Raw genomic sequence first — 27,885 nt, 5'->3', positions numbered from 1 at the left:
TGTAAACCCAGGACGCCATCTCCGCCTCCGCACACAGATTATCCCGAGTGCTCGAGGGAAGGCGTCCCACACCGCAGCCCAAGAATTCACACAAGCCATCGAAAACGTACGTAAAAGAGATTTCTTCACTCATTCCTAGCGATTGATAACCGAACGCCATTATCGCTGAATCGCCACTAAAATTCATGTCCATTTCGTATCCAAACTGACCACATTTTCATAATCGCAAGGTTACATGAGTCTTAGAATTATATTCACCATCGTCATCAATCCCAAGATTGGTTTTACGAAAGTCTTCACTCAATTCTAATAACATCTAACCCTTAACGCCTAGATCATTTTCTTCTTTTCATCCTTTGCCACCTGTTCTACGTACGAGGTATGTTCAGAAAATAACTTCATCTTCTTCCTCTGCAGCTATTGCCATTAGGGGTCGTTGATCTTTACTGATAAACGGTTGTCTTTGATGGTGCTTCTTCGCCAAAAACAACAAAAAGTTCAGTAACGCATTCTTGCTGGGCGAGGCTTCGTCGAAAGTTATAGAAAACTATGGTGCGGTACTGTTCATGACTTAATTCCATCTCGTACAGCGACTTGGGAACTTTGACACGCCACCGTTTTAAAACTGTCGGGGCGATCTTAATGAAACTTTGCATGGTCATTAACGAACTCAAAAGGTTGTTTGTAAACACCATTTATAGTTGCTAGGTGATAAGGAACGTTCTATTCCCGACACTTAAAAAGCTACCATCGTATTCCCATAAGAGGTCGCTGTCCCTTACTAGTCGCCTCCGACTCACTCTAATATCCCTTTCAGTGAAACTCTACTCCCTCAAATCATTCTCCACACAATCTTCTCTTTGCTCTTCCCCTCGTTCTCTTCTTCCCTTCCGCATTATTCATTTTGATTTCTGTTCCTCGCATGCTCTTCATCCCTTCTTAAAATATACGACCGAACAATTGCATCCTTCTCTCTTACACCTTAATTAATATACCAACCACTCCTACCATATCCCTTATTCTCTTATTCCTAATCCTATCTCTTCTTTTTTTCAATCGTTCATTTCAGCATTCTCCGCCACATCCATTCTCTTTTCGTGGGCTCTCTAAACAGGCCAGGTTTCACTGCCATGTGACAGTGCTCGCAAAGGTTCTACGAACGAAAAAAAAGAAACTTCGTGCTTTCACATGAATATTCACACATTTACACGACTATGGTTTCAGCGTTAGACGTCATCATCAGGTGAACTCTACAGAGGTCCATCAAATCATTTTATACCAAACTTGGAGGGGGAGGGAGGAAGGTAACAAGGTTTAACGGATTAGTTAACAGAGATGATGGAGGGGAAAGAACTTGGTCATACAGTAGAAAGAAGTTAGGGGGAGGAGGCTTAGGTTTCTAATTTCTCCATGAGTTCAGAAAATAACGGGAACTGATTTTTTTAAATTTCTTGAGAGCTTGGAGAGTCCGATTGTCAATTTTTTATTATCTAAGCACATATTGCCCTGAAGAATGATTAAAATTTTATCTAAATACATATATAGTTTACTTTGTATGAGGTAGCCGCTGAGATTAGACGTGTTTTTATTGGTGATTTTCGGCTCACACTTCATTGCTTATTCGTCCTTTTGGAGAAAAACTATACCGTAACGATGCCCCGGCCTCCATATTCGCTCAGAAACACATGCATTCTAAATTTATTGTGATATTTCACCGGACATGGCTTCGTGTGACATTTTCCCATTTCCAAAAATACAGGGAACCTTAACGCTTTCAATGCTGACCATGTAAAACTCATAATCATCCCCCTTCCGTTTCTTAATACGAATTGCATGCATGGATGCCAATAGAGCTGGGAAAAATAATTTTAAAAATTCCTTGGCTCTAATTTGTTAGCTATGAATTTTTTTTATTTATGACGTGATATCACATTACCCGCACAGCGGGAAATGCACGTGATGCGGGTTGCATAATGTCGGCTTTTTTTCCCCGCGCCACCGTTTTCGTTCAATTTTTTTTCTGGGCTATGCACAAAATAAATACGAGGAAAATGAATTTATAATGTTCTAATGGTATCGCCATTGATATTTTGCCACTGCCATAGGAAATTTTTGGTTTAGATGGATGTAATGCAGATTATGAGTACGAGGAATCGCCGTGATCATCTGTTTGATTCGGTTGGTTATTCCGCGCAAGATATTTCGGCACATTCCTTGTACAAGTAATCGTAAGTATCGGGGTAGGGTTCTATAATATTGAATAATTTCTACATTTCCTTCTCAAGCTACTATTCTCGCCACAAATTCCTTTACTCGTTTCTTGTTTTCAGCTCCGATACCTTTCCTCCCATACGACCACCCGTAAGCATCAGATATTTAACAAAAATGGTTTTCATATACCATTATGTATTCCCTTCGCTGTAGGTCCTGGAGATTGGCGGTACTCCGCTTTCGAGATTATTTTCCGACGGTGTATTAGGGTGTCTCTTGACGTGCACCACTCCTGCCGACTGTTCTGAGGTTGGAGGGCGTAAGGAGATGAAGCGAGGGGTGATAGTAAGATTTAGTCGGTCCGCTTGTAAGAACTAGGAATAGCTTTCTATCGGCCGTCGTTTTCGAATCAAAGATGACATAAAAATGAAAATAATCGCTGACAGAGGTAAACCGCAGGTCCGAACCTAAGATTAATTATGGTAGATAATTTTTTTGGTGTCTCGTGATGTGACCCATTGAATTTTCTTATCTTCAACTCAAGATTTTCAAAAGACCTTTCCCCCACTCTTCTTAGAACTTCCGCATTACTCGCACGATATATTCGTTTAATCCTCATCATTCTCCAATATTAACACCACATTCCGAAAGTTTCCAACGCCATCATCATCGCAAAATCGCAAATATTATTCATGTACAATTCGAATTCACACTGTCCATATTTTCAAATTGGCACGGCCACGTGAATCGTAGAAATGCGTTAATTTTTCACGTAAATTAGATGAGAATATTTTGGTAACTCAGGACTAACAGACTTTTCGTTAAAGCATAATGTTAAACTTTACTTTTTACGGAACTACTACGAAGTAATGAGCTGATACAAATTGACGCAGTACCTCTTAGCCTTAAATCTTATATTTTACGGAAACATTGAACGTTTTGTTCATTACAGTGGAGTTATACTACTAAAAATAATACGTTTAATCGGAACATCTGCTTGATTCGGACACCTTGTAGAAGAAATATTTTTCACAGAAGATTAACCTTTTGTTTTTTACGGTACATTTCTCTTGTTTAATACTTAGGCCTTAAACATAGAACTCCTTTGCACGAAAAGCTATATTGTAGCACATAATATGAGCTATAAACTACGAATAATCTATGCATTAAACAAAGTCGAAAATCGTGTTACACCATTCATAACTCGAGAACGGCTGTACCGACTTTAATGATATTTGTTTTTTTTTGGATTCGTCTCTTGTCAGCCCCAAATAATAGAATAAACATTAAATAACAGTAAAAGTTCGCGAAAAAAAATTATCTTGATCTCAGGGGTATTTTTTAAGGAGTTGGTAACAATGCAAGAAGTGTCAAGTCGGTCAAATATAATGGATAGGTTTTTACCGATTTAATGACTGAGCTTCGTAGCAATATTCAAAACATTTTATTATTTAAACCTATTAAAAATATTAAAATAATATTTATATCAGTTAATTGGAGCGAAGCCCAACTCGAGTTGAGTCGTAAAAAGACACGTTACTACCGAGTATATGAACAAGCAGTTGTTGACTATCAGTTATGGCCGTGTTCCTGTCGACAAATCGAGGTGATTGATTTCAATCCCCAGGAATAATAGCAATTTCATTGCATCGAAATATGAGCTACTCAACAAAGTGTTCATGATTGATATGATGATTGAACATGATTGATATGATGATTGAACATGATTGATAACCACAAAAATCAAAACTGATTTTGTGAGCGAGCAATTTTGGCGGCTAAAAATACGGATGACTCCGTAATTCATGATCAAATCGTTGGTACTCTGCATTCACCTAAATTTAGTATTCTATCTGCTTAAATATAATTTTCATATTATATTATAAAAAAGAAAAAGATTATTAAAATAAGTACTGCCGATCTTGATTGATTAATGGAGTAACTAAATTTTTCTTTGATTATTAGGCGGTGCGAAGTTCGCCGGGTCAGCTAGTATTCTATACAAAGTAAATTACGGTAGTGGCGACTCCCGAACGTGCCCGGCGCGCCTGTGAGTTATGTCTCTTTCAGGTTACGATTGTCAGAGCGATCGTCCTATCGATAGTTGGCCGAACTAGCAGTGTGAATGCATGTCCGGACAATAGTTACTTTAGTTCCGAACGTTGATGGTTAGGCGCTGAGGGACCGACAGAGGAAGCGACAAGAGAAAGACGAAAAGTTCGTGAAGCTCTCTTCGCTCTACATTTTTCATGGATTTATCCAAGCAAGGAAGAATATGGACGGAAGAAAAATTATTCGTTAAATTCAATTTGAACACAGTAATATCTTGACTCTGCATACCTAAAAACAGCTTTGCTGACCGTCAATTTCTTGTTCACTTTAGATGTCAGCACTAGAGGGCAGCACAGATTTTAACCATCGTTGTGTGAACGCACGATAGTTCAAACATCGCTCGGACGATCGTAATCTGAACGAGGCATTATCATCGTAAGTGCGGTGCGAAGATGGGATGGAGCGATTACAGTGCTGCCAATTCACGCGTTCCTATGCCGCGAACGATGCATGACTCATTGACCGATTCAATTGAAGATCAAACGGCTCTTATCCTGTGCATCTCTTATCGATTGTAGTCATTTTCGTTCGGAAATACAGAATAGCCCCTCCGAGGGGTGGCATGAAATGGACGGAAAAGGTAAAAACAAATTCAGTTCAAGTGAAAGGCTGCAAGCAATCGAGTAAAAATTAAACGACGCAGAATCACAAGTAGACGTAAGTCTAAGGAACAAATCGCCCCAGTTATATCCGCAATTTCCTCGTGAGATAATTTTTTCAAAGTTGCATTCCCAATCCTAACGTTGAAATGAACGCTTTCGACGAATTGCAGGAGTTGTTATCACCGCATCCACCTCAGCTTGGATATAGTGCCTAAATATTGACATTACGGTGGTAATCTTAAGAATTCCGATGATATCTTCTGTTGAGATAACTATATCGTGAAGTTTCATTCGGAAATACCGACTTACACCTATGAAAGTTTGAAATTAACACTCCTGTGTCTTGAGGCCTTTTTACACGGGGTGCGGAATTGCGCAGGTTAGAACTGCATTGATTTCTAAAATGGCGTGGAATTGCAGGAATGTATGAACAAAATTATAGCAGTGGTTGTTTTACCATATCACGTCCACGCATTCTCGCATGTGTTCTAGCAATTCACAGCTTTACACGACGCAATTTTGACTGTGCCTTCGTACATACGTCAGATTGTGCAAGTACGTGCCCCGTGTAAAACGGCCTTTAGTCCGCTTTGTTCTACCTTCACTTATTCAAACCAGGGTCCATTCATTAACTAGAAAACCTTGAAAACTAGATTAAAACCTTGAAATACACGCACTCCTTCCTTAATATCATTTTTTTAGGCACACACTAGAGGTGTGTCTTTCATGAATGAATAGTTCAAATGTTCGTTAGTTCGTTCAAAATCGTTCAATTCATTCATTAACGAATCGAGTAATGCATAGTAATCCGAATCCGCCGAGCATATATTGTTGTTGATGAACGATTTATATTTAGCGAATTCATAATGAGGTAGATTTGGATTTTTTTTCAATTGACGGGGAATCACAAGGGATAACAGAGATTTACCTTTGTTTACCATTTATAAAAGGGGTTTTGGATGGTGGAAATGGAGAAAGGTTGTCGAAAGGAATCTATTTTTATCACCGTGAACTGATTTTTACTTAATGCGGTATTCATTCAACTTTAATTGAAATAAAAAAAACACTGATTCTTAACTGAACTTTCATTCGTGATGAAATCAAAAGCACTATAGGATCCAATTCACATGCGTCATAGACTAATGGATCCATATAAATCCAAATAATAGAGTATCTCTATGATTTCTTTCGACATGATTGATTGGAAGACTCGCATTATTGTCATGAATCAAATCATCTGAGTCGAATATTCGAAATAAGCATTAACTATATCTACACCATTGTAAAATTATAAAAAATATTATAGATAATTACTCGAGGGCAACGTAGCATCTTGCGCCAGCACTAAATAAACACGTTCAATGACGATGAAATATGAAGTCTGGTTATTTAAATAATTATTATAAACCAATAAGAATAAAGAATTCGCTATAAAATAAATTAAATTCATGACTATAAGGAGTCTTTCAGTAGCTAGTAAGAGTTACAGAGTCCACATCTGAAAATAATTCCAACTAGAATTGCCAATAGTCATTTATGGCAACGCGAGCTGCATGCAAACTTTTAATGATAAAATATATACAACAAAAATGTTTTACACGCTGCTTTTATGGAAAAAATATTCTCTATTGCTGTTATGCTTCAGAAAATTTCGGAAATTTTTGAAGATGGATGGATTTCTTGAGATATTGCCCGTTACCTATTTAAATCCAAAAATTCTATTTTTTTTAATTTTTCATGTTACAATCATTAATAAGTGTGCAACACAATAGTGGAGGTATTTATGTGTTTTTTAATGCATACCCTTAATATGTGTAAGTAATACATTTTTTTCTGAAGTTTGTTCCAGCAGCATTTTCCGTAACTGGTGGCAGTAAAAAAATTCCAAATTTGAGGCATTTGGTGATTTTTAAACAATTGTGAAATATACATAACTTTTCCCAATTAACTCTTTTTAAATTTCGTATCTACTAATTAGAAACAATTATTAAACTATATTTCAAATAAATAAACAGATTCTAGCATAATTACTGTTCAAATTATAGACATTATGTATATTATGAATAATAAAATTATGAACACTAATAATAGACATCATATTTAACTTAAATTAAATTATTGACTGTTTCCTCCGAATCGCCAGAATGGCGATTTTTGCACTTTTTGTAAATGGCTGTAACTTTATGAAAAATTATCGGAGAAAATCAAAAGTGGCCGAGTTTTAAAATCATTCATATAGGTCTACGAAATATTCTTCTTCGAAAAATATCCATGATCACGCACTTTCCATCTTGGTCTGCATGAATTTGAATGGAACGGCCTTAGGCGATATTGGAGTGATTCTCTCTTTTACGGTAGCATAGCAACCACAAACTTGTCAGAATGTCACAGTATGTGGCTTTGGACCCGAATACCTCGTTTACTACACCCATTCACACTATTAGTATTCACACCAAGTACAATATTCCTGGTTTCTTCAATCTAGCTCATGAAATTTACAGGGCTGACTCGTTGTTTACCCAAAGAATATATTTTCAACGCAAAAACGGTTAAGTATCTAAATTTGTCCCACGCTCAAGCAATCATGTTTATTTGAGCATATAAAAATTTGCACATCCCTCAATTCGATACCCAAAAAATTATGATATCGAAAAAAATATAATTGGCATAATATTTCTGACAAGTATTTGGAAAACTTACACGAAAAGGTGCTTTTTTGTGTTTTTAAAAATGGAAGTGATGGAAAAACGGTAACAAAATCAAAATATGCACAAATAATCAATTTTAAATGCACATTTCACTGTAATGTATGTACTTCATAAAAAAAATCACACCTACCTTAATTTTAAATGCTTTTGGAGTAAATTTTGAATATGCTGTCGTGAAAGAAGTCAACTTGGATTTTCAAAAGTTTCTCTCTTCACTTCAAAGGCATCTGGCTGGTCTGAAAAAGAGCATCCAGAGATGTAACGAAATCAGAATACTTTATCACAAAAAAATTCCATCAAATTTTTCTGCGAACAAAAAAAAACATTTTTGGCCAGTTTCAGTCCACTGTACGCCGCTAAATTTTCTGTTACTGTTCAGGAAATGGTAGGAAAAGAGAATATGGGAATACGGAAGAAGATCGTATATGAATCAGTAAATAAGCTGGCGATAAGTATGATCTCACCGACTCACTATCTGGATAGCCTCTTGGACAGATTTTGGATCCATGGACAGGTGGTGAGTTAATCTTTCATATATCACACGATGATCAGTAACAAACTCGAGAAACCCATTAGTTGACATATTTTACTTGAGGTAAACACATATGAGAATGGGTGTTTGATGTCCTCACTTCATACGATTTTGTTCTTTCCCGGCGAATGATACTGGTAAAATCTTCTTGGGGTTTTCACCGGATGAGTTGTTTGTTGGTCTACACGGTGGAAACCCGAGAAGATTTCACCATCCCCACTCCAGTAACGACATACCTGGCAGCATATGCCATTCAGCACGAGCAATCTCATTTTTTGTTGCCTCTTGGAATAATTGATAAATTCAGTTGGAAGTACTTGGTAAGATTACAAATAATTAGGGATGGACGGATCCAGGATTTTTTTCGGATCCGGTTTCGGATCGGATATTTTCGGATCCAAATGCATTTTCAAATTCCTGACGCTGAGGTTTCCCCGATGATTGTTCAATCTCTAGGGAAAAGTGCCAGTCGTATTTTGCCTTTTTTTATTTTCCATGGCTGAAATTCTACTACGTAACCTCTGCGAGAGCTTTCAAAGAAAACGGTTCATGAGTAGAACAAGAATCGCATGCGACGGCGCATTCGAAGATAGAATCGGAACTCTTTCCACCATTATAGGGCGTTGCATTCACTGAAGCTATTATTTAAAATTTCGGATCCAGATCCGATGTCTTCCGCGACTTTGGATCCGATGTATCCAATGAAGGGCAATATCCGCGGATATTTGGATCCGAGGTATCCGATCCGACCATCCCTACAACTAATTGAATACTTTGACATTAAAAATACAACAAAACACACTGTACATTTCATGTTGGCCGATCTGGGTTTTGGCCACTGGAGGCCATTTTCTAACTAGAAGATAAACAACGTTCAAAAAGCCGGAGACGATATTTCATGCAACTTCATACGCTTGCAGAAAGCGTATTTTCTCAGGCCAAACTAACTCCAATCTCCCGTCTTTCGTCTATGTGCCGCCATTATCTGTCCTTCCTGAGAGCATGTTCTTCTCAGGCCAAATTCTGACGAGGAATATCCAAACACATAACATCGTAAAGAAGGATTTGATGTCTTCCCGGCAAACTAAAGCAATAAATCTTTCTCAGACTTCCGATCGCGTCAGACCCTCCATTAGGGCGGATCGCAAAAATCGATTTTTTTCAAATCCATCTGGCCCAATGAAAAAAAGTTGTGGGACCGATCAAAAATAAGGCCTGAAAAATTTGAGACCTCTACGTGAACCCCTGACCCTCGCTCAAATGCAATTTAGGGGGGGAGGGTCAAAATTCGAAAAATATAATATTTTTTGGTCATTCCCTATAGATTTTGCCGAGTTACTGCCCTTTTAGATCAAACATTTCGTGCATTTTGACGTATCTGCCACCGTTTAGCCACAAAATGCTTAATTTGAGTCCGCGCCCGCGAAGAAAATATTCCAACGCCCACGTAGCGTCGCGGATACAAGAGCAGCAAGCCGATCCCGTCCCCTCTCCGCTCGCTTCTCCCCCTCCAACGCCTCGAATGCTGCAAAATTCATCCCGCGGGTGCTGCTAAGAGGGCGTTCATCTTTGATAATATAAATCAGAAGATGGTAAGAGGTAAAAAGCGAACCGTAGTGAGACGACTTGTCCCTTATTCGGCGCCTCGTCGGCGTTAAACAAATCGATATTACCAACTTTTAGAGAAGTGATGAAATATTTTTAGATCTGCGAACGCAGGAAAGGAGCCTATGGTCTATGAAGACGCCTCTCGAGTGGCTATAAAGGTGTGCGAACTGTGGTGACGCGCTTCTCTTCCATTATGAATGTGACTAAATGGATTTAGCGGTACCACAGGAAGGACTATAACTTAAGGAAAATTAGAATAGACCAAAAGTAGGGTCTCATTGAAGTATAAAACTCAAACAATTTTAAAGGAACATTTTAAATTATGCGAAATTTTTGCGTGTAAGTGCAAGGAGGAGCATAAGTTTCCCCCAATGAAGAAGTATTTTGAGAGACAAGCTGACGAAAAGGAAGATGATGGCTGCTGGATTGAATCCTAAAGAAACTCGACAACTGAGGGAAAAAAAGGAATCATCGCAGAGCGATGAGTCACTATCGTTAATTCTTGTACGGGGAAATAGTATCAAAAATTTTCTTCATCAATTCATCCGAAGAAAATTAAACTGGCGAGAAATTAGCCGATTTGTATCCCTACTTTCCTCATAAAATAAACATTAAGGACTGTAAACTCAGATTGGAACTTCTTCGGGTAAAATGCGTCTGCCAACTGTGATAGAGGTATATGCAAGAACCAAGCAACAGCAATGATCGTTCCCGCAACTTAAGCTGACGCAAAAGTCATAACTTCGTAAGATACATCAAAGCTAGTGTACCAGAATCACTTACGTAGACAGAAAAAGATGCTAATTACTGTGAATAAGAAAAGAGAGGTGTCATCAGAGGGCTCCATTTTATTGGAATGAAAGACTATACTTACTCTTGTCTGATGAAAAAAGGCAAGAGGACTTATCAATACAAGTTTAGAGGGGAATGTGTGGTGTTAGTTGAAGAAACAGGGTCCCACTTTTGGAGGTTTGCCTCCCCCGTCGGAGGATTAGCAAAAGTTATAAAATCTGCGATTATCGATTTCTTTCCGGGTGAAAAGTAGATACACAAAATTAAAAAGGATTTGATTATGATGGTACCAAGCGAATACCGCCCATCATCCCTTTGCTATAAGCATAATTCCAACATCCCTTGCAGTGTGGGTAAACTCTTCTCGGGATTCCCACCGGGTTAATTTTTCCATAATGGCCAACATTTCAAGCTCCGACTCGGGGCTCATCCTAAGGGATGAATTTTGTTGAACCCCGGAAAGAGTTTACCCACATCATTCGCCGGGAAAGCATCAAATCGTATTTCATCCCTTACAGTGGTCTATATGCTAATTGCACTATGTTGACTTGGATTTGCGACATAAACATTGGGAAGGTAATCTAGGGACCCAATTTGCGTTGCTGCAAGGATGCGTTTGGCGACCAATCCAAGATTTTTTAAATTGCTGGATTTTAATATCGACGTAAAGGACTACCAGCTGATGATATATTGGAGAGGTTCCTTCGGCTATATCTGAGCTTAGCGCTGTGTAAATTAAAAATCTATTGATGAACGTTCAAATTTGAATTTAAATATTCCTTTTATTATACATGCGGACGAGAGATTCGCGAAAGAATTCACCATAACTTTGTTGACAGCAGCGAAAGACGAGGAATGACTCTGACATAAGAAATACAGACTGGAAAGCAGATAATTGAGTAATTCTTTCGTGAATTTCCCTCACCGGACGATGCTGAAACATCAAATATTAGTAAGAATAACGAAGAAAGACGCACTTGGTGTGAATTTTGGTGCATTTGGGGCGTGGGAGAGGCGAGCGGGGAGGGGACGCGAGCGGCCTTCACCCAAAATCCATTTAGTCATAGCTGTCGGACAATACCGGAATAGAAGTGCATATCCTAAGTTCCCACACCTTCATAGCCACTCGAGAGGCGTCTTCATAGACCGTAGGCTCCTTTCCTGCGTTCGCAGATCTAAAAATATTTCATCACTTCTCTAAAAGTTGGTAACATCGATTTGTTTAACGCCGACGAGGCGCCGAATAAGGGACAAGTCGTCTCACTACGGTTCGCTTTTTACCTTTTACCATCTTCTGATTTATATTATCAAATATGAATGCCCTCCTAGCAGCACACGCGGGATGAATTTTGCAGCATTCGAGGCGTTGGAGGGGGAGAAGCGAGCGGAGAGGGGACGGGATCGGCTTGCTGCTCTTGTATCCGCGACGCTACGTGGGCGTTGGAATATTTTCTTCGCGGGCGCGGACTCAAATTAAGCATTTTGTGGCTAAACGGTGGCAGATACGTCAAAATGCACGAAATGTTTGATCTAAAAGGGCAGTAACTCGGCAAAATCTATAGGGAATGACCAAAAAATATTATATTTTTCGAATTTTGACCCTCCCCCCCTAAATTGCATTTGAGCGAGGGTCAGGGGTTCACGTAGAGGTCTCAAATTTTTCAGGCCTTATTTTTGATCGGTCCCACAACTTTTTTTCATTGGGCCAGATGGATTTGAAAAAAAAACGATTTTTGCGATCCGCCCTACCCTCCATATCTACCAACGCTTCAATGGGATACTTTTCCATCGTTCTCCGGGCTGATTGATGGTTGGTTAATCGACCCTTGCGGGTCGCAATAAAAACTCCTACCGAGTGAAATTCGCAGTCTGTCTTTTTTTCCCTGATGAAGAAATTTCACAAAATAACCCCCCAACACCGTACGTTTAGAAATACTGAGTTTGAAGTACGCGCTAATGAAAGACTTCTTCTGTTCACCCAGAGAGATCTGAATGATTTCGTCCGTGATCTGGAACTGACTCAGGATAAAGCAAAGCTCGTATGGTCAAAACCTCGTGAAAGACATGTTTGCACCCGGATATCTGTTACATTTTACAGAAAAAGGGGCTTGATATTCACACAATATTTTCCTTAAGAGGAGTGTTCAGTTTAATGACGTGATGAAGAATATAAGTAAGGTCAGATCAATACTACGAAATTGCCCCATGACTGGAGGCAGTTCATTGTTTATTCTTAAGGATTCTTGAAGTCAGATTTGCTGAACAATGGTGGCATGTAGGTATTAATTACTGTGGTCACTCTGTACACTTGAAGAAAACATGACAACGTGGATGTGCTTCTTCGCTGCGTGGATACAGGTGTGTGATGAATTGTTATTTGGAAGCGCTGGATTTGTTTTTGGACAGCTTTCAGGAAATGTTACGGTGATTTAACTGTTAACATGGCAGTCCAGTCTGTGACACAGGCTAGGAGGCACATCAGTGGACTATGATCTGGAATTGGACAAGGAGAAAAAATATAGATTTTGATCTCCTCCTTTATCGACATAGTTGTGAATATGCTGACGTACTCCATGAAACGGGTAACTTTTTTACGCAGACACGCGCACGGATGTAACATTTCATGCACCAACGATGAAATTCGCCATGAAAAAATCATTTGACTTTACATGGATTATAACCCCGATTCCCCCAATTGGAAGGCCATTTACTATTTAATTCTACTATTCACACGAGCAAATTATCTTTTTCCAGAGTGACTCTTAGACTGGGTTTACCGAAAAAGGTGTCGGCGTCCAAGTTCGAATCCCAGCTAAGCCAAATGATTTTTCTTGGCCGTGGTCATTCGTGTATACTAGGGTATACGTATAATTTTGCACCGCGCGTGTGACTGCGCAAAAAGTTGCTTGTTTTATGCAGTCCTTTGGAAATCGTCAGTCGCGGACATTGTATGGTTTATTTCTTCGATAGTGATTCAGTAAGCACGACCTACGTGTCCTGTGCACCCTGTGTGGACTTCCGACGTCAACACCTTGGTCGGTGAAGCCAGGGCCGCTTCATCAATTACTGTCGGCGTCAAAATGATGTGCCGTTGTAATTTGCAAATTTATATCTAGACTTCAGTGGATTCCTTACTAATGAATAATACTTCATTTTAAAGGAAAATTTATTTTTAATTCTAATTTATTTTTTGTTTTCTGAAAATTTCAAAAATATAGACACGCGAGTGCAATAAATGACTCTGCGCACCACAAAATTAGCCGTTTTATCAACTTCATGAATTTTGTAACTCAACCCAAGGAAAACTACTACGTCTACAAGATTCATCTTCCATAATAAGTTGCAAACATTGATGTAGACTAATAAAATGGCTTTTAAGTATTTACAGAACGCATATTTTGTTGTAAAATAACGAAAAGGTTTAAACACTACCTACTATTCTAGTAGTCCTACAGTTTACCCCAAAAGAAAAAAAAATTGATGGAATCACTTCTTCATTTATTTGCAATTTTTCTATGATCCGAAAATACATGATTTTTATGTAATATAGATTATATATGGGCACTAAAAAAATGCGCCGGAGCGAACGAATGCTGCGTTGCCACGTCTTGCGCGTGAAACTTTGCTTCCTGGTAACAGGCACTGGCCCGGCGCAGCCCCATTTGGCAACATGACATTAATAGAAGTTATTAACATTCACAAATATAAATATTTTTATAGATTATGGATCATAGAAAAAGTGCAAATAAAATAAGAAGTGTTTCCATCAATTTTATAGGCACAAGAGCCTACGAAAGCGAGAACATAAAGTGAAAACAAGTTCAGAATGTCACTAAAATCTAATAATGTTTGTATTAAAGTAACTATATATAACCGTGTGAGATGAGCACCTAAGCAAGTCAAGCTGCAGTGCTGTAGATCTGTAAATTACAGTATTTTAACTTTTCGGCTCTTTGTTTTAGCAAAGTCACATATGGCGTCCTCAAATGTCATTTTCCTCATCAAATCCTTTTCAATTGAAAGTAATGCCAGGGAGGATAGTCGTGTTTGTCCCGTCGTTGACCGAAGATACGTTTTCATCAATTTGAGTTTAGAAAAGGAAACTTACTTTAAAACTTTTTTTAAAATTTTAAGAAAAAAGAAGCATGTGAATAACAATATACAACGAATGCGAAGCGCATGATATAACACCGGAATTACTACATCATCACTGCATAGAGTCTGGATAGAATAATTAACGATGCGGAAAGTTCATTTAGATTTCAAATCGCAAGGAAGTGTGAGTGCATTTTTGAAAAATATTAAAAATGAAGTCGGGGAGGGCCTACGACTTTGAATGTGCCTAGGGCCTACGATGACTTTAAAACGGCCCTGTGTGAAGCCAAGTACATTAAACCGTACAAGCAAATGTCTAAATGCTTGAACGCGTGAATAAATACGAAAATTCACCGTGTAAACACCCAACTTGTGCTAATGTATGCACAGAAAATAGAACCTGTTCTAATTTGGTTCATGCATTCGTATATGTTCCATTCCGATCCACAAAAATCATTCATGCAAACAGACACTAACTAGGTTTTAATGTATATCGATTAAACATGTATGAATTTATGTCTAAATTTATGAACGCGTGAAAGTACACGACAATGCATGGTACAAGCATTCGTATATGTTCCGTTCCGATCCACCAAAATCGTTCATGCATTCACACATTAACTACTGTCGGCGTCAAAATGATGTGCCGCTGTACTTCGCATGCACTGAGGTTCAGATATAAATTTGCAAAGTACAGCGGCACATCATTTTGACGCCGGCAGCGGATGAGGGATCAGGGGAGCCCTTCGAAGATACAACACACCGGGGCCGGGAACCAAGCCAGTGGCTTATACGCCCGATCACCCGGGAGGGGGAGGAGAGGAAGGGAAAAAGGAAAGAGGCGCCGCCGAAAGGTGCGGAAGGGAAGGGAGAGGGAAGAACACCCCAACGCTATAAAAGCGAAGAGAGCCCTACTAATTAGCGAAACCAGGCAAAGCCATTAATGTGCCAGCGATTTTAGAGGATTTTCCTATGAGGAAGAAAAATCCATCGATCGAATCGCTAGATTATGACGCCGGCAGTAGTATGTGTTCTTTTTTTACCTTATAAACTGGCCTTTACAAGTTTCTTCTCACGTTTCTAGATTGCAGAAATGGGGAGCCACGGCCATCACACGGTGGTGACTAATCAGCCGATGTCTGGGGTCGCATGGATGGTTAGACCGGCCCTGATTCCGAACTGCCCACCGGGACTGGAATATCTGACAACTATCGACCAAATCACCATCTATCAGAAGAAGAGCCTCTTGAAAAGTGAGAAATTTTAACAGACAGTCACAGCTTTCTTAAAACCTGAATCGTTGAATAATTTTTTGCATCCCTTCCGAGCGATAACTCCAGTGATCGCTCCAATGATGGAGGAAAAAAAAGACCGTTTCATGTAATAATTTTCCTCGATGGCTTCGGGGATGCCAAGTCCCATTTCTTTTTCTATTTCTCTGCACGTCTTTTTTCCGCCGCCGAAACCAGGGGGACTGCATAGAGGAGGCCCAATTCCATCGCGCAGAAGGCTGATTTCCGTTGCCACTTCGATCGCATTTTAATCGGTTTTCGAAAATGTCCGCGGCGCGAATGATGAGTGCAATGCGATCCACTTTTTTTCATTATTTTGAAATATAACGTTTTTAATTTCAAGGGATAGTATGGAAAGGTTATGAATTTCATAGATCATATCATCATGCATATGAATTTTAATTAACCCCCCTAATTATACCTTGTTTCCCCGTGAAGCTCGGATCAATTTGTCCATCAGCGACGCGAGTGGCGACTTTTGTAAATTGTGCGAAAAATCCACAGAGGAAAAATCATTCGCCTTGACCGGGATTCGAACCCGGATCCCTCGATTTCCGGCCGAGTGCTTTATCCAGTGGTTTTCGCACAATTTGTGCATTTCGGGTGACTCCGTAAAAGTTATCACCGCGGCTAGTCCCGGAATACTTAAATAAGACTTTGGTAAACCCATTTAAATGCGCGGTGGATGACAACATATTTAGAGGCCGACTTTATGATCCCCTTTTGTAATATTCGTGGCTGAAACCATCATTGGTACCGTCTTTCAGCCAATCAGAACACACGGCCACTAACAGGGATTATAGCACTATGCTTAGCTTTTAACTGAGTGAAGGTTGTAAAAAGGAAAAGCGACGGAATTAGCGATGGAAAATAGAACAGCGGGATGACCGTATAAATCACAAAACGATGGGTCAAGACATCACTGTCTTGTCCCAGAAAAGCTATCACTCTGAGGGACGAAAAAAATCATCTTGTGAGTCAGGCTTTACCGACCGAACTGAGTTCGGTCTCACTCAGATCGATCGGGATTGGTATACAATGAGAGGGTTTCGGAGCGAATCAGATCATGACGTTCACTTGTGTTTATTACATGGGACCGTATGCCTAAATGTTCGAAGTTATTAGCTGTACCGTAAACCAGGTCTACCTAACCATACTTAAGTCAAGGTTGGTTAAAATGCGTTAAATTATTGAGAGCTGTAGGTTTGAGAGGGCAGATTAAACCACCTTAAGTGCCTAAAACTCCACTGTCGATACAATAATTTTTCTTCAATTCAAAACATCGCGGAGAGATAAGTTCGCAAATTAAAATCAGCACTTCACGAATAATTGGCTTCACAATTGGTAGCGTATACAGAATTATTTATTAACGCGTTCTCGGTGCCATTTGTCATTCTTCTGCAGAACTATACCATCAAACTGCCGAACACACGATAGGTATTGACATTGACCAACTCAAACTTTACTCAGATTAACCCGTTGCAGTCAAACGTCGAGGCTGGCTCGACAGGCCTAGTGCATCAGCTGTAACATCGAGTTAAGCTCGTCATCACAAAGCTCGCCCAATCAGCGTATTAAGGGATATGTATCAAGAGATATCACACATTGAACATTGAACACAAAGAATTATCTCTTTGATTGAGCATGCACAGGGCCGGATTTACCGTAAGGCACAATAGGCACGTGCCTAGGGGCGTCGCAGTCCAAGGGGCGCCTTCAGGGGCGGCAGTTCATTCAGTTACAGCAGTACGTACCTACTGTTTTTATTTTTGAAGTATTTTTTGTTACATGAATTAAGGCTAGACAATATTTTTGGAAAGGGTATTCATGAAGTGTTTTAGTTGCATAAAAGTACAACTGTTTCATGTAGTTTTACTCCAAGCTGTTTTTCTTTAATTGAATCGTCTATCTAGTATGATGCTGGGCAATATATGGTGGAAGTTCTTAATATTATTAAAATAATACATTGCAATATTTCCACTGAGTTTTTACTACACAACGCGTTTCGTCATCACAAACGACATTATCAAGAGTGACCCTTGATAATTATCAAGTTTCACACTCGATAAAGTCGTTTGTGACGACGAAACGCGTTGCGTAGTAATAAAACTTAGTGGAAATATTGCAATGTCTTGTTTTAATAATGCATCGTCTATATTTTCCCTGCGTACAAAATTCAAGCATAAACTTATGCTGTCAGCCATATATCTGTATATTTCCTTATTGCCGAACCTTACCTCATGCGAGTGGCTATGCCTTATCATAAAAATCGGGGGGGGGACTCAAGTGAGGAGGGTCGCTTAATGGAGAGGTGGGAGATACGCAACTTTGGGTAAATCCGGCCCTGAGCATGCATAATATTACAAATAATGGACTTTTATTGAAAACAATAAAATAAGAGCATTTAAAAAGTCAAAAAGAAATCCTGTCAATTATTTCTATTACTCTAAAAATTAATTTGGACCAGACCACTTGAATAAAAAAATTGTTTCGCAAAGAATAATGTCAATACCTACCTTGAGTGCGGTAGTTCCCTGGTATAGTTCTGCAAAACTAATCTAAATCCTCTTAGAACTTAAAACATAAATCTTCTTGCATTCCTTTAGCTTCGTCACTGCTGTCAATGATACGAAAAATACTGCGTTTGCTCGAACATCACACTTTTCAAAGCCTAATACGTATTTTTCAGGAGGCACATATTTCACTACACATATTTTTCTCTTTCGTCGTTTTCTCTTCGGATGATATCTTCCAAGCAGCATAACTATACCTTTTTCAATACCACTTAATGTCGAAAAGACATCGGTGGTGAAAATTTTAAGGCGACGAAAATGATAACATTTTTTCGACAAAATGGTATTTAACAGATATATCTTTTTAGTTTGAAATGGCAAGCACTTTGTTATTCCTACTTTAAACCAAAATAATGTACGAATCTGGTAAAATTACAATTTAGGTAGGTACCATTTCTCCGCCAAAAGGAAGAAATAATTTAATCATCAAATCCTGAAAACTACTTTGGTATGCTGCTATGAAAAATATTAACTGGCCCAAGTGTGACCGGAAGTTATTTCACTTGTTTAACTATTTAATGAGCATCCATGACGTCAATTTTTGCTGCACTTTATTCTTTTGCATCACTTTTTGCTTTTGCACATTTGTAATCTTATCGAATTATGGTAATACTGGAGATATAAAAATTGACATCTTTTAGAATTAAAAATGACTTTCGATGCTGCTCGGGCTATTGTCCAGCCGTTTCACCCATGGGTTTGTAACATTTTTACAACAAGAACATCCGGCGGAATATGCCTGTCTTGGTGACGGAAAGAATTCCCACGTTTCCGCACTTAATGAGTTTTTTCCCTCATCAGTTTTCACAGGATGTGAGACCCGCAATAAGTTCACGCTGGTCAACAATTTGGGGCAGATCATCTACGAAGCGGAAGAGGAGAGCGATTGTTTAATTCGATTTTGCTTCGGCCGTATTCGACCGTACGAAATGGAAGTAAGGGATAACCATGGAAATCGAATCATCCACATTTACAGGCGGCTGGCGTGTGACAGCTGTCTTTTCCCTTGCTACCTTCAGGTATTTATAATTATTATTTCTATTTCATATTTATCACTGAATAAAAGCATTCCGGCATAATCGAAAATAACGGGCAGGAGACAAGTCAAATTCGATTTTCTTACTGCGGCGAAAATCCCACTCAGGCGGGGCTCAAACCCGCGACCCAAGAATTTAGCCGACGAGGACTTCAACCAGGCGCCACCAAGGCCGACAATTTTAAAATTTCAACTTTTTTTAAGTTTATAACATTTTTACAACAAGAACATCCGGTGGAATATGCCTGTCTTAGTGACGGAAAGAATTCCCACGTTTCCGCACTCCGAATCAAGGCTTAACGAGTCTTCTCTTCAATTTCTTACATAGTGATCCTCTCATGAGCTCCTTCCTTTTCATGAGCGCTTCCTCTGCTAACGCAATTATCAACATTTCAAGATTTCTTGAGTCCTGTGTCCGTTTTCCTTTTACGCACTGCCCAAAGTACAGATAATCTACAGAAAAATCTGCGGAATATTCTCAATTATAGAATATGCTTTCATTTCTGTAAGAAAACTTAGGTAATCATGGTTTCGTTGGTGGTAGTCCACGTTGCCCTGATGACGACGTGGGTTTCTTCCATCCCTAACCTAACCCTAGGCGTCGTCAGGCTCACGAGGCGGGGGCGCACCCTTTCCCTTCCTCTCGACCTCTCTCCTGAAACGAGTGGGCGAATAAATATTTTTGGCAGTTAGAGCGGCATCGGTTGAAGTCACGTGATGTACTCAGGCCATCTATTATGTACGCAAAAGAGTCGTCAATAAAAATTTAAATAAAAGAAAACATCATTAGGAATGAAATGTGAGTGCAATTTTGTACCTCAGCATAATTTAAACGCCAAAAATGATTTTTAAAAGGTATTTACAGCAATCAACTTGACTAGTTTTAACACCACTTCGATCCTTTGCACACTGAACTGTTGACGATACTTTTGGCCAAATATTCACAATCATAGTGGTAAATTCTTAATAAATATATTTATTTATAAATATATGTGAAACGTATGTTAAAGTCCGGGAAACTAAATATATTCGCGTAATTTAGGCGAAGTTGGTGTAGTGGTTTTCGTTTTGCGATGTTGGTGGCAGAGATCCCGGCGGCCATCTTGCCATTTTCAGAAAGTTTTTCGCGAATATCTTTCTTATTTTGTCATGAACTTATACTTTCCGTACATATTTAGATTCATCACAAAATTTTGCTCCTAATGAGTGCCGTCTCAACAACGTCTTGTCACAAACAGATTCTCAAGCTCGAAAAAAATTAGTATTTCTCCAAAAGAGCCCATGTTAAATTATCCTAATTTTACCGTCAAATATCTCAAAAACGGCAGATAAGAATCGTTGAAAGGCCGTACTCTTCGGTGGGCAAAGTGGGGGGTGGGAAGTTAAAAGGCTGACAGGGGGCGGGTAAAATACGGAAATCAAGCTAAAAACAATGAAATAAAACAATTGCGCATCCTTGCTAACGGCTTCCGGGTGCAGCTGCGTGTTGCACTTTGTCGTGCAAGCTTTCGCGTCCGTTACGAGGGCGCATCATCAGGCGATGGGCTCGTTCGGAGGGACGTGACTGTAAAGTTTCGTCCCCACAAAGTTAAATCGCCATCGTGACATGGAACACTGAGGAGTGTGCGTTTGTTGTTGAGGCCTATTTTCCGAGTTGATGTTTCTTTACGGAAGTACAGCGAACCTTATGGGCTGATATTCTGGACGTAATTACACCGTGCTATTCGCCGATATTGCACCAGAAGGTGTAATAATATTGCGTATTACAACCCTGGTACAATACGGTATTCTGAACGCGTGTAATCCGTGTTTCTATTACACAGGAAGGCGTATTTCTCAAAAAATCTGTAGCGCCGGTGCAATTCAGTATATATTCTGAGCACTGAATAGCACCCGGTAGGGGTATAATATTATTACACCGTCTCCCGATTCGGGCTATTTGGTATTTCACCCCGTAAAACGCGCGCATTGCGATGTTGAATTGTTTTTCTGAGGTTAAAGTAACCTAATCATGTATTGAAAAATGGAATAAGGGCTAAAAATGAAATGAAATCTACTTTATTTTGTTTAAATAATCGTAGCATACGTGATGAATATTTAACTAGTTAAGCGAATTGTGTAGAAATAAACATTCGAGCTTAATATGTAGAGCACAATCTTGGTTCATCGACAGTACGTAAACAATAATAATTAATGCAAAGAATTACTACAAATAGCTAAAATTTTCAGCAATGCATTCATATTTACTGTGCATAATTTTATTTCAATTCCTTACGTGCGACGAAAACATCGTCAATGTGGGCTCTCAGGTCAATTCTTGAATTCTTTCAAGCTTGTGTCAACCAACTGACTCACCAAATGAAATGATAGTTATAACTTTCGATGAAAACGTATAATACCATTTTACCAATATTTTGATCAGCCGTTCATTTGCTCAATTTGGCATTATACACAAATACATGCTTCGAGTCGAAATTCTTTTCCCCACATTATTCGCTACCTTCCACAATTACAACTGGAATTTTACTAAATTATAACTCGGGCAGTCGACTTGAATAGGGTGATTTCCTATTATTTTTATTATTATAGATTAGAAAGATTATTACTCTTGGAGTACGTATTTCAAGCTTTTATATTTTTAAATGGCGATATCTATTTTTCGCGATGAAATGAAAAGTGAAAATTTTCAAGCGCGCGAAAACGCGACGGCTAAGTGTGAATGCTGGGAAAACCCCGTGTGACGTCTTTCTGGTTCCCGTTGTCGCAAAGTGAGGTGACCTTGGGGCGAGGATGTGTGCGCCGCTGAGATGCAGGCTTCTAGCAGGTAGCGCTTGGCTTAAATAAGGATTATTAATACTCTATCAAACGAAGGAAACTTTCCGACCTTAGGAAATTTTCATATGTGATTATTAAGACATGTTTACCTGAGCTCTGTGCCTCATGCATGCATTGGTAATCTCAGACTAAGTAAAACTCCTATCTACTCGTATGGAAACTAGGTCCCTGTGACGTCACGTGCATTGGCATCGCTGGGGCGCCAATCTGGCCTTTTTCAAATGCGGTTAAAATTGACCATTGCCATTCGTCTGAACTGGGATTTCTAAAACCAAATAATTTTTATATTATGAATACACTAATGGTGGATAACGAATCACAATCATTGCCTTTCGCTTTCTTTGATGAAGGAAACTACCCCATTGCTCGCTTGATAACAAACGATTCCTCCGAATATGAATTAAGTTTCCGAACAAATATGATTCACCACAGTCGTTTAATGTAATATCCATGAACAACATAATGCAATATTTATCATGTGGGCTTCTATACAAATTGTTGCCTCTATAAGCAAGATAGTTTTTCACAGATTCAGTTTAACGTCACAGTTGAGGGTCTATCTAAATTTTCAGTGAGCATATTAAAATCAGCTTATACGAAAACAATAATAAAAAGTGACACAACAGCACTTTCCACACGATTCACTAGTGTTAGATTCACTTGTTCACAGCTGTTCCATCCATCCTCAAATTCACCATCACCTCCCTCTGCTTTTTCCAAATCTGCAGCTGAAATATCGCGATTATTCCATCATAATTGTTGAAAGAACAGCTGTGACATCGTAACCTACTTTATTTCTTAAAAAAAGAATAAACACTGAAATTAAGGGAGTCATATAATATAAAACTAACATTAGAAACGAAAGCTTCCGGTTCATCCAGTAAAACTATATCGTCACAATTAAAACAATAAAAGTTGATACATATTTATTTTGACATGCAAAAAATAAACCGACTTCGAAGCCTAACACAATTACGAAGAAATTTTAACATATTTAGCTTTCAATGATTACTTCGCATAGCATATACCTTGCGTAGGACGGACTAACTTATATAGGTAACATGTTCATTATTTACTCCCAATAAGTTAACATTATTACTATGCAATAATGACCTAATAAACCTGTACGTAGCCATTGTGAAATCTATCCAAACCAGCAACATTAAACGGCTGATTTCCTGAATGAGATTTTTAAAGCGTATAATATGTATCCAAGGTTTTAATAAAACTTTTAAATGAAAATAAAGTCATTACTTATATTTGCAAGCCAATATTCCATAGAATACAGATAAATGTATAAAACCTCCTTTCCCTCATTGGTTGCGAAAACTGTTCTCAAATTTTTTCATACGGGAAGAGGAGGAGCTTCAAAATAGGTAGCTTGCGCAAGAAATAGCACGGTGCTTTACCGAAGAAAATTATAACTCCCCTTCATTCAGAATACCGGGTCGGTGCAATAAAGACCTGCGGAATAGCACCCACTATTTATTACACCGCTTATCCAGAATAGCAGCCATGCAAATCCTTCAATTTAACTTCTGATTCATGCAATGGGTTTTATTAATTTTGAAAAGAAAAAACTGAAGTTGTGTTGCCACACCCTGTAGATGGCATCGAGGTTAGAAACCAATACCAGGGTACAAACAATGCGGATATTTCAACCTTCACATTTTTCAGTGAATACTTTTTCCAACTACTTATGCCGACCGCGATATTTAGTGAATAAAGCAATTAGACTTCAATGCAGCCTTCATTTGCTAACAACACAAAGAGTAACCCGGTAACGTGCGTACATTTTATTTTTATCGCAGTTTTCATGGCATAATGAAAATTATATAGGTTTCTGGTCGAAATGACAGGCATAGCTAGACAGAGATCAACATTTTAACTTAAATAAAGAGGAAATCTGCGCGACTTCCAATGAAAGTAAATCTTAATTCTGTAAAGCAAAAATTTCATAAGAAATAATTGCTCTCTTTCGAAGAACATTGCCTGTACTACGTACATTATGAGCCAATTAAGGAGAGAATACATTAATATAAGTGGCAGAGCAGTTGCTACCTGCTCCAAAACCTATTTCAAACTATATATTACATCTAAATATTTCACTACATTACACTTTTTATGATTTCATTCCAGAAAATTGAAGTGTCGTCAGCTGACGGAGCTGTTCTTGGAACAGTGGAACAGGAGTGGAGCATTTGCATACCGAAGTTCACAATTCGAGACATTAGTGGAAATGTTATTCTAAGGCTTCGAGGACCCTGCATAACATCCAGTTGTTGCTGCCAGGATGTGGTATTTGATGTAAGTCTCATCACATAATGACCAAAAAAGGTAAAAAAAAACTTTTAAATTTAGACGTTTGACCCTAGAGTTTTAGAACGTAATAATTTTCTTTTTTCCGGGTAGAAGTACGTGAAGAAGTTACTACGTTGCCCAGCCTAATATAAAAGCCCAAATTTATGATTTTTTATCCTATTCCTTACTTCCTAACTGAATCCCGCTCCCGAGAACTCTTCACGCGGGAAAAAAAGTTGCATTTCACCAAGTAAACTCGGAAAAAACATGGGATGCAAACCCTCGTGTATTACAGACGAAAGCATTATGTTTCAATGGAATTATTTTTTTTAAGAACAAGGGCATACAGTTATTTGAACCAATCACTCCATAAAAGCTGAAGGGATCGTTGTATTAGTTTAATTTTTAAATTAAAACTAACGTGACACTTAAACGCTATGAAATTACTGAATTTAAACAAAAAGTAAAATAAGAGGGTAAAATGCTGGTTGTTCCAGAACCTCAGTCATTGTATAAATTCGTCGCACTGAAGAGCAATGTTTCATTTCGTTCATTTCGCGTCGGCAATTATTTTTCATGAATTACCTCAAGAGTTCATATAGAAATATAATAATTTAAAGACACTCTTGTTCCTAACTCCGAGGAAGGTGGTGGTGCCACCGAAAATTTAGCCGTGTGAGTCTTTTGTATCTTTCATTGTGCTCTATTCTGTGCGTAACCAACCTGGGTTATATTTGTGTAATATAATAATAATAATATAAAAAAACCAGGTTGGGCAGAATCACAGTACACAAAAAAAGATAAAAAAACACTCACAGTACTAAATTTTCGGTGGCGCTTTACCACCTTCCTCAGAGTTAGGTAGGAGACTGTAGGTAAAGGGTGAAAGATAGCTGAGGGAAGGGAAAATAGTGGGGAGATAGGGTCCAAAGGGGGGAAAAGAGTGTGCTGAGGCAATTAAGGGATTATCGGTTGATATTTAAGCCGGGAGGAAGAAATGCTTTAAATAGCCATATGTACGTTAATTCGATGGAATTAAGTTTGAGTGGTTGGTCTGTGGGGAGAAGGGAGGCCAAAACTGATACATTGTAACAATCATTGAATTGACATCATTGAGTGGCCACATGTTTCGCCACCGGGAGGGACGCAAAGTGAGAGGAAGTGCATAATGCCCTGTGGTTATTAATTCTTAGGTTAAGGGGAGTTGAGGATTTGCCTATATAGAAGGAGGGACAGTGTTGAGAATGAATGAGGTAAACTACATTCTTGGAAGTACAAGAGACCTCAGGGGGTGGTGGTAGACAGGAGACGAGATGACTAGGGATAGAAGGAGGGGTAAAAATTGGGCAGGTCTTGCATCTAGGACGACCGCAGGGCGAAAGTGTACTATTGGGAGTAGTGGGTGACTTATGTAAGGGGTTCGTTGAGCGGAATAAATCTGAAAGGTTTGCAGGTCGTCTGAATGTGACAGTAGGGGGTTTGGCAAAAAGATTGGCTGTCGACTTATTATTTTTTAGAATAGGGAAGAGGAACAATAATACACCTGGTTGTTTCTAGATATGAATAAAGATTATTCCTTTTAATTTGAGCAATTTCTTATCACAGTTGCTGTCAGCAGACGGAGAAACGGAAGTCGGGCACGTATCGAAGCAGTTCAGTGGGGTCATCACGGAATTGTTCACCGATGCCGACAGATTTGGAGTTCAATTCCCCATTGACTTGGACGTTCGCGTGAAAGCTGTCGTATTAGGAGCGGTGTTTTTAATAGTAAGTACACACAAAAGGGGGCAGCAAACGCTCTCAAGGCGGAGTCCTCTATTTTCCCTCGTAACAACAAAGGGCGCAGCTAAGAATTATGGCTAGGGGGGGTTTTAGGCGCAACTAATGCGTAGGGGTATGTGGGTATTGCATACCCGCCAGGGTAAGCAGGGATTGCGGGGGCCCTCTCCCAGAAATTTTTGTTGAATAATGATTCAAAATGGCGAGTTCTACGGCTTTCTGAGGGGTATTTGATTAATCCTAACACTATTCTATAAGTAATACTTATCCAATTAAGTAAAATGGATTAAACTTAAAAATTTCTGTGAGCTCTGTGGGGGATTTTATCCCCCAAAACCTCCCCCCCTCGCTGCGCCACTGGTAACAACTACGAAGTAGAGTCGTTGCAGCCCGCCATCATTTTTCAGGCCATCACTAATAATGGACTTTGTTGAAGCATAGGCGTCGAGACGTGAGGAGTTTTTTTTATTTTAAAATTTCCAATTGTAAATTAAGATAATGGACAATTCATTAGCCACAAACATCTGTGTATATAAAAGAGGATGTCTGTTTGTCAGGGATGCCGACTTACAAAAAATATTGGGGGGGCCCAAACCGGGGATCTTGCCCCAGGAAATTTTATGAGCCGTGAGTTTTAAGTTTTTAAAGCATTTTAGAATAGTCATATATAGAATAGCCTTCCCTCGATCCACCGACGCCATCGGAACATTCAATAGGCAGCTCCGAAAATCCTTCTGCTCCTAAATCTAAAAAAAATCATTCTTCCTTGCATTTTTTATAGTTTATTTCTGTTAATGCTTCATATTTAAAGTTTTATATTCAATGTAAAGGCCAAATCGACGATTTTTGACTAAATTAAGTAGATTAATAAAAAATTAATTAATTAATTTTAACCATGTCACTAACTCCGAAATCATAAAATTTCAACCGTTTTACCTCAACAATTCTACAATAGCAACGGAAGACTATTGTAAATATTTTACAAGCTTACTTTATGGAACTTAGTTGACACAATCCAGTCAAATTATACAGGTTAAGTCTCCTTAGGCTCCTCTTCTCGCAGAAAAGATCAAACTGAACACTACTTAATTCTTAACCCAAATACAGCCTAAAAACCCTGTAACAAATGCCGATAACGGCAGGTCATTTCCATAAAGCATGCTCCGTGATACTATGAACTGCCAACATACGGCGATTGTAGTAATATTTTATCAATAAATTTCCTCTTCCAATTTTCAATTTATTTTCTTTTCTTTGCAGAATTCCATGTTCTTCGAAAGACGGGACTAAATCGAAGAAGCAAGCCATAAGGACTATAGGTTACCCACAAACCAGACGAATATCGTAAAGGAAATATGTATCACCACTGATATTTAAGTATTCGACTGATTGACATCATCATCATTAGC

At 38.8% G+C, this 27,885-nt stretch overlaps 1 protein-coding gene across 1 annotated transcript; it reads left to right on the top strand.

The window, feature by feature from the left end:
• LOC124154528 (phospholipid scramblase 2-like) lies at positions 1 to 27,874 on the top strand. The gene is made up of 6 exons (XM_046528326.1): positions 1 to 106; positions 15,745 to 15,913; positions 19,327 to 19,544; positions 24,536 to 24,703; positions 26,303 to 26,464; positions 27,737 to 27,874. The coding sequence occupies exons 2-6, from the start codon at positions 15,754 to 15,756 to the stop codon at positions 27,764 to 27,766; spliced, it is 738 nt and encodes a 245-aa protein (XP_046384282.1). The 5' UTR covers positions 1 to 106; positions 15,745 to 15,753; the 3' UTR covers positions 27,767 to 27,874.
• The last annotated feature ends 11 nt before the right edge of the window (positions 27,875 to 27,885 follow it).

The sequence above is a fragment of the Ischnura elegans genome, chromosome 2 (assembly GCF_921293095.1).
Source record: "Ischnura elegans chromosome 2, ioIscEleg1.1, whole genome shotgun sequence".
Lineage (NCBI taxonomy): Eukaryota > Metazoa > Arthropoda > Insecta > Odonata > Coenagrionidae > Ischnura > Ischnura elegans.
The sequence above is the reverse complement of the archived record's forward strand: the minus strand, read 5'-3'. Positions and strand labels throughout refer to the sequence as shown.

Coding starts and splice junctions, on each gene's coding strand:
- LOC124154528 (XM_046528326.1), top strand. CDS start 15,754: ATGGGGAGCCACGGCCATCACACGGTGGTGACTAATCAGCCGATGTCT. Junction 15,914..19,326: donor GAAGAAGAGCCTCTTGAAAA/GTGAGAAATTTT, acceptor TTCCCTCATCAG/TTTTCACAGGATGTGAGACC. Junction 19,545..24,535: donor TTTTCCCTTGCTACCTTCAG/GTATTTATAATT, acceptor ATTTCATTCCAG/AAAATTGAAGTGTCGTCAGC.